Source organism: Cannabis sativa, chromosome 3 (assembly GCF_029168945.1).
Source record: "Cannabis sativa cultivar Pink pepper isolate KNU-18-1 chromosome 3, ASM2916894v1, whole genome shotgun sequence".
Classification (NCBI taxonomy): domain Eukaryota; kingdom Viridiplantae; phylum Streptophyta; class Magnoliopsida; order Rosales; family Cannabaceae; genus Cannabis; species Cannabis sativa.
Window position 1 is genome coordinate 71,641,896 of NC_083603.1, and position 8,081 is coordinate 71,649,976.

Sequence of the window (8,081 nt, forward strand, 5' to 3'; positions counted from 1 at the left end):
CTTTCTAACACTAAATAAGATCTTGTCCCCTGCATCAGACCTTGGTAGTACGCGTACGTGCTCTAGCTCCTTTTTGTCCAACGACTTGTCTAGACACCAACTTTGCATGGTGAAACCATTGGGGGACACATGTCCTTAGTCCCACGAATAGGATTGCAGCAGCCAAACACCACACAATGAGGAGGCTCCCTACTTACCAGCTGTCAGATTGCCATGTTGTAAACACCAAAAATTGTAACATGCTGAGACTTTGACCATTAATAAATGTGAAATAAATAAATTATGTATATTAATTATTAAATAATGATGATAAATTTTTACGTGGTTTTATAGCTAAATGTACATACTCCACGAGTCATTTTTTTTCTTGGCTTTCTTGTTTTACAGAATACAATTCGGCAGAATTTCTCTAAGTTAGAAAATCGATCGTCCTTTCTACAATGTGGGGACTGCTACTTATAGGACTTAGATAGCAATTATTGTTGGAATATATTTTACCAGGATCTGGATTTACTTCTATGTATGTTATTTAACATCCTAAATATGAATTTCTAAAATAATGTAATTTAAACACATATCAAGTTTGAGAAACCTTACAGTGGTTGCAGCGGAATTAAATGACTCATTCAGCTCAAATCTCTAACTTTTGTATCCTTTCTGTAGCAGAGTATCACCAAGATCTGAGCCCGATTCTCCTTCTCTTGAATTTGGATTCTTCACAGTCTTACACACTATGATTGAGGACCAACTTGTTATGTGTGGGCATGTACTTAATCACTAATGGCTGAATTTTAGCTTGTGAAGAAGAGGCTATGGTGTTTCGAATTGAAGAAGAAGAAGAAGGAAGACGTCTCATCAAACCTAGAGAGAAAAATTAGGTTTTTAGCTTTGGAGGCATTAGTTGGATAATGAGACCATAGCCTTCCTTTTATACTATCTTCAATAGGGTTAGGTTTGAATTATTAGGAGAAAAAAAATGATAAAATTAGAGTAAAATTGACCCCTAATGGCTGGCCACATAGTGGGCCCTACATTAGTTTGGGCTTTGTCATTTTTCTCAACTATTTTATCTATTCTTCACAAATACCACTTTTTGCAACTTCAACCCTATAAATGCCAAAACTATTTATTTAATAATTAAAATAACTATCAAATAAAATTGTCATTTATAATATTTATTAATTAGACTCCATAAAGTCTCTTAAGTAACAAATAAACCCTAAAACACTATTTCTTCACAGTCAAACCATATCTTAGTGAAAAATTTATAAACTAGACATATATAGTCTAATTTTAGAATTATAATTGATTAATTAAAGTCAATTAACTGAGTATTACAAGCAGTTTGTCTCAACTAGTATGGGGACCATGGGCCTATATAACCAAGCTTCCAATAAGCAGATATAGAATTTACCAAGTAAATTCACTAACTTATTAATTCCTCATTGCATCCACTATAGAACTTGGAATTGCACTCTCAGTTACATAGAACGCTCTATATGTTCCACGATATAGATACGCTATTAATTATCCATTGTTATAATCTCAATAATAAATGATCCTCTATAGATGATCTACATTGCATAGGGACAAAATTACTGTTACACCCTTTCAATGTATTTTATCCTTAAAATACTTGGCCACCTATAAATAATATTTTAGTGAACTAATATAATCACTAAAATGAGCGCTCTATCATTTATTTCTATTTGGCCTAGCTCGAAGGAAATCATCGTTTCACTTCTATGTCCAGATAGAAGCTATAGATTCCATATATATGATTAGCGCTCACACTCAATTGTACTATTGTGTTCCTAAAATGTGCGTATCACCCTGACCAAAAAGTAGGCTTAACTAACAAATCAAATAACACAAATAACACTCTTGAGATCGAACCTAACTATGTCAAGATTAAGATTATTTGATCTACGATCAACTAGGTGATATTGAATTGAATAGGTATTACGGTAAATTTATCATATCTAATCCAAGTTCAATATCGGTCCCTTCCAATGTATACTCCATATATCCGATACTGGTAAACTTTGCCAATACCCTGGAAAGGACATAACACTTATCCAAGGTGTAAGTATACCTATCGCTGATTATCATTCCAGTCTAAATCCAGTGAACTGACAAATCTGGGAATTAAACTTTTGAACATATAATCATGATTATATTCCACTGTGTTGACAACAATATAATCACGAATAAATACATATGTTTTGGACTTAATAGAATTTATACATTAAATATAATCATGAAATAAATCATGTGTACCATGCAACATAATATGCGAATTCTGATCTTTATTAATTAGTAAATCTGATTATATTGAAATGAGTTTTATTTAGGGCACAAATCCAACAATTATCTCATTCTTTTCTAAATTATAGTTATCAAACGTGGACATTCCCTACTTTTTATATATCTACAAATAGGTGGGAATGGTTTACAATCAGTATTTGTAATGAATAACAATTATTCTATGATCCAGACCTTTATCACGTTTCTACCGAGGAGCTCCTTTATAACATTTTACTCCTCAAAGAACACACTGAGTGATTGATGTATGTTGAATGCAGACCTTCTCACGAATCACTATGATGGAGTAATCTTTCTTATTGATTGGTGAGAGAGGGAAGTTTGGATGAAGGGTTCCACTCCTTGCAAGTAAACTTTTTCAAGTTGTACATCTTATGTGAACTGAGTCGAATGCATTCAATCTCATGACGAGCTTGGCTTTTCTTTCTGTGTAGGGTATGCCTTATTCCTCGTGATATGCAAGAAGTGCCTTATTAATGCTATATACATCTCGTCAGTTACTTTGACATACTTGATGATCACCGAGAAGATTATTATATGTTTTCTCTTTGCGAGAAGATCATTTAATGTCCCTCTTTTTCCACGTGTCATATAGAAGACCTTTTTTCACCGCTCAAAATACAGGTATAATAGGCATTATAAGAAAATCTACCCTATTTTATTAATACATTTAAATAATATTTTTATCAAGAAAATAATTCATTAATCAATACCAACTAATTACAAACTGAGAAAGGTTATCATCTCATAATACAAAGACTACCCTTACAATTGATATAATAATCTCAAAACTATTCTATCCCTCTTTGCTACTTTTCCCTTGCTTATAAATGCAACTCTTGCTTTGATACACATTTTTATCAATTTTTCAATACAAAGTATAGTAATCCCTTTAAAAACACATAAATTTCTATTACTCCAAATACTATAAACTACTGTTGTCAATGTAGCACTTAACACTTTTTGCATCAAGCTTTTTAATTGAGGAGAGCCAACCCAACTCGTCCATTTAAATAATTATATAAGGGATAATTACATAAGGTACCTTTTTTTGTAAAAAAATTATATTTTTACGTTTAAAGAATTTTTTTTTTTATATTTTTATGGTTTTCCATAGAAACAACATGAAAACAACATAAAAGTAACATGAAAATAACATTTAAATAACAACAAAAAAAATATGCAGATATCAAAAAATCAACAACAAATTAACAAGTGTACAACATAAAAAGACCGTATTTTCTGTAAATAAAATCAAAAAAATTGTAAAAATATTTAAAATTTCGTGAAACCGTATTTTTGTAATTTTTGTTTATTTGTGAAATTATCCCTTATATGTATTTCATAATTTATTATATTTATTTATTTTTATTAAAATATATATACTACACAGTTAAATGATACAATCACACTTGGGCCTTGTGTTCACGGTTAGTGTTGGACCACCAACTTCCCACTCCCCTTTTTCATAAAAGAATCAACTATTATAGATACAAAATAATTTATGTGCATTTTAATTTTTTTACTTTTAATTGGTCTAAATAAGTTCCTCATAGCATGAGGAAGAATGTTGTAACACCCCGATTTCCCGAGATGTCACATAGGATAGTCCGTATAAAACAATTTAATAAGATAAAGACAATCAAATACTGCTTTATTGAAAAATATCCAAGCATGAGATCTCATTGTTTAAAACAAAATACTTTTAGTACTGTAAACTTAAACAAGAACTAGTTAAGTCAAAATAATAGTTCCAAAATGTTTAGCAGTTAAAAACATTAAAAGCAAAATACTGTGCCAGCCCCCTAACATGCGGTCCACGCCTCGAGCTCTTCATTCTCACTGCTTGGCCTTACCCTTACCTGCACACAGAGTACCCGTGAGCTAACGCCCAGTAAGAAGAGCTATGTAGGACATAACCCTCCTAACTAGTTACTTGACATAATTTGCTCTTTTATATTAATCAACAGTAATTCACATTCCATAAATATATCCACAACGCATGTTGTTCTCACATGCACACATCAAGTCTCATACCGCACATTATACTCACATACGATAATCAACTATTCTCTCATGTTGATCAGACATGAGGTAACCTACCCTGCCTTGTGTTATTCTCACACTTGGCATCCAACAGGGCAATTAATTACCATAAGTTGTACTCACCCATGATAATGTTATAACCTGCAAGTGTTATGCTCACACAAGCAGCAAGACCCTAATATTATTATCATGCTAATGATGCTCACAAAATATAAGGAAATCACAACACTATCAAATTAAATAACAAACCAACCCAAGTTGTATGCATAACATACACCCTGTGTACAGATGTCCACTCTTCTTACCTCAATTGCTAAGACCACACTTGCTACCTCGAGCACCTCAACGAATTTCCTTGTTGAGAACAAGATCCTAGACATTCATTAACACAACAATACACTCAAAATACATTCAAGTATGAATCTCTAAACTCATACAGAAACTTACGTAAAAATACGTAACACATAGGTCCATTTTACTTGCATGACACACCATGCATAAGCATTTATTATTTTGATTCACACAAACATATTACATGGACTCAAACAAACATTCTTAACGTAAAACATGAATTCATACAACACATTTTTACGTAAAATTTACTAAAATACTATTTATTCTTATTAAAGTCCAAATAAATAGTTAATTAATCACTAATAATTATAATAATACCTACAGCAACCAATAAATAATAAAACATATTCCTTTTGATATCATAGACAGTAAATGGTATTTCAAAAATACATTTTACTATTTTAACAACACTTATCTATTTTTCATAATTAACTTAAGCATTAATTAAGTAAATTCATGAAAAATACCAAAATTAATTAAAAACCGAATCTAACTCTTCTAATACACTTTATAATCTGTAATAAGTCATAATTAATTTTCTTTGAATTTTCTAAGCAACCTAGGTATTTTTCATAATTAAAATAAGAAATAACATCAATAATTCATGAAAAATACATAATCGCCTGAAAATTCAATCTACCAATTTTATAACCGTTTATATATCATAGTCCATCATATAAAATAAATCTAGATTTTTCTGAGCATCCTAAGTATTTTTCATAATTAATTTAATAAATAACACAAATAATTCATGAAAAATACAAAATTAACCGAAATTCGAATCTACCAATTTTGCAATAGTTTATACCTCATAACTAATCATATAAAATATATTTAGATTTTTCTGAGTAATCTAAGTATTTTTCATAATTAATTTAACAAATAAACCAAATAATTCATAATAAATCAAATAATTGCAAGAAAATTATCAAACTTCATAGTAGGCCTAAGAACACCTAGCACAAGTCAAGAACTGAAAGAAAATTGAAAAATAACCTCCAAAAACCCCTGAACGGAGTGTCGCCGGAGTTCTCGTCGGTTTCGTCGCCGGTAAAGTGTAACTTTGTCTCCGATGGCTCTTGAAGCGTCCTTTCGATTGGGGAAGCTCTCCACAATGCTCAGGACCTCAAAACGATCAAGAAAAGTGGTCCGAGAGGGCAGATCGGGGTTGTCTTCTTCGTTGGCGGTGTACCGCCTTTAATGGAGTCAAAATTTTGGATTTTCGTTTTGGACGTTAAAGCTTCGTTTTCTTACTTCAAAAACAATCCTTAGGGTCCCATGCACTCAAATATAACCTCCCTTGACCCAAGAACAAGCTTAAACACGTTCGAATTCGAGTCCGTAACTAAGCCGCACCTTTGAAGCTTCAAAAATGGCGAATCTCAAAACGACGACTTCCGCCCCTTATACCACGTTAAAAAGCTTCCTTAGGTCGTATATAAGTGATCCCAAACCCCCACGTTCACCCAGGTTTCACTCCGCTTGAAGAAACAAAAATTTTCGGTATCGTATACGCCGTATACGTGCTCTCTCTCTCTCTCTCGTTGGTTCTCTGTTTTGGGTGAACGAAAATAGAGTTTAAAACTTAATTTCTATCGTGTTTAAACCCAAGCAAAATATCGCATTGAACCAAAGTGGAGCGATTCCCATTCCACCAAAATAGGCGTTCGGTTCGGTTGAATCGTTCGTGTGTATATACGTATATAACAGTTAATAATAATAATAATATATAACAGTTAATAATAATAATCATAATAATAATAATAATAATAATAATAATAATAATAATAATACTACGTATAATATAATAATAATAATAATAATAATAATAATAATAATATACCCATATAACAATATCCAGACATAAGTATCTATTAGGCATTATGCACATGCCAATAAAATCAAATATTATATCATCATAAAAATAATCCCATACATATTTAAATCCATAAATATGTAAAATAAAAAAAAAATACTCTCAGCTAAATAAAATTACAAAAATACCCTTTCGGAGTTAGCGGATATTACAATTATCCCCCTCTAAAAGAAAATTTCGTCCCGAAATTTTACTCAAATAATTCTGGATATTGTTCTCGCATATCAGACTCTAGCTCCCAAGTAGCTTCCTCAACCACGCTGTTTTTCCATAGGACTTTCACCAAGGTAATTGTCTTATTTCTCAAAATCCTATCCTTTTGATCAAGAATCTTTACCGGACGTTCATTGTAGGACAAATCTTCCTGCAAACCCAGTGTTTCATAGCTCAAAACATACGATGGGTCTGACACATATTTCCGGACTTGAGATACATGAAATACATTGTGCACCCCAGATAAAGATGGCGGTAAAGCTATTCTATAAGCTACACTGCCCACTCTATCCAATATCTGAAATGGACCAACATATCTAGGACTTAGTTTCCCTCTCTTACCAAATCTCTTTACTGAGAGTCCTTTTCGTGGTGTCACTCGAAGAAACACATGATCACCCACTCCGAACTCAATGTCCCTCCGCTTCAGGTCTGCGTAAGATTTCTGTCTGCTCTGAGCTGTGATCATTCTAGCCCTGATCTTCTGAATAGCTTCGTTGGTGTGCTGAACTGCATCTGGCCCTAGGAGTTTGTTCTCTCCCAACTCATCCCAATGCAGTGGAGACCTGCATTTTCTTCCATACAACATCTCATAGGGTGCTACCCCGATAGTAGACTGATAGCTGTTGTTGTAAGAAAATTCAATCAAAGGCAGGTATTTGCTCCATGATCCTTGGAAATCTATCACACATGCCCTCAACATATCTTCCAAGATCTGATTTGTTCTCTCGATCGACCATCCGTCTCTCGGATGATATGCGATCTTGAACTTCAATCGAGTTCCCATTGCTCTCTGTAAGCTTTCCCAAAAAGATGAAGTGAACCGAGCATCTCGATCACAAACAATAGAATACGGTGCCCCATGTAATCTCACAATCTCATTCACATAAAGTTCAGCAAAATGGTCCATGGAGTAAGTCATGCGTACTGGTAGAAAATGGGCAGATTTTGTATACCTATCGACGACTACCCAAATGGCGTCATGTTGCTTTGTAGTCTTAGGTAACCCAGTCACAAAATCCATGGAAATCTCTTCCCACTTCCATTCAGGGAGCTTCAGTGGTTGTAATAATCCCGCTGGTCTTTGATGCTCTGCTTTAACTTGTTGACATGTTAAGCATTTGGCCACAAATTCAACTACATCCTTTTTCATACCAGGCCACCAATACAATGCTTTTAGGTCATGGTACATTTTAGTGGTCCCGGGATGAACTGAATAAGGTGTAGTATGAGCTTCTACCAATATCCCCTTCTTGAGCTCATCATT

The 8,081-nt window shown here is 33.2% G+C and overlaps 1 protein-coding gene across 1 annotated transcript; it reads right to left on the minus strand.

The window, feature by feature from the left end:
- Nucleotides 1-6,791: 6,791 nt before the first annotated feature.
- On the minus strand, nt 6,792-7,403 carry LOC133036263 (uncharacterized). The gene has a single exon (XM_061112794.1). It carries the CDS (start codon nt 7,401-7,403, stop codon nt 6,792-6,794), a length of 612 nt encoding a protein of 203 aa, XP_060968777.1.
- Between the last annotated feature and the right edge of the window lie 678 nt (nt 7,404-8,081).

Excerpts from the sequence above, each read along its gene's own strand:
- LOC133036263 (XM_061112794.1), bottom strand. The coding sequence starts at position 7,403 with ATGTTGTATGGAAGAAAATGCAGGTCTCCACTGCATTGGGATGAGTTG.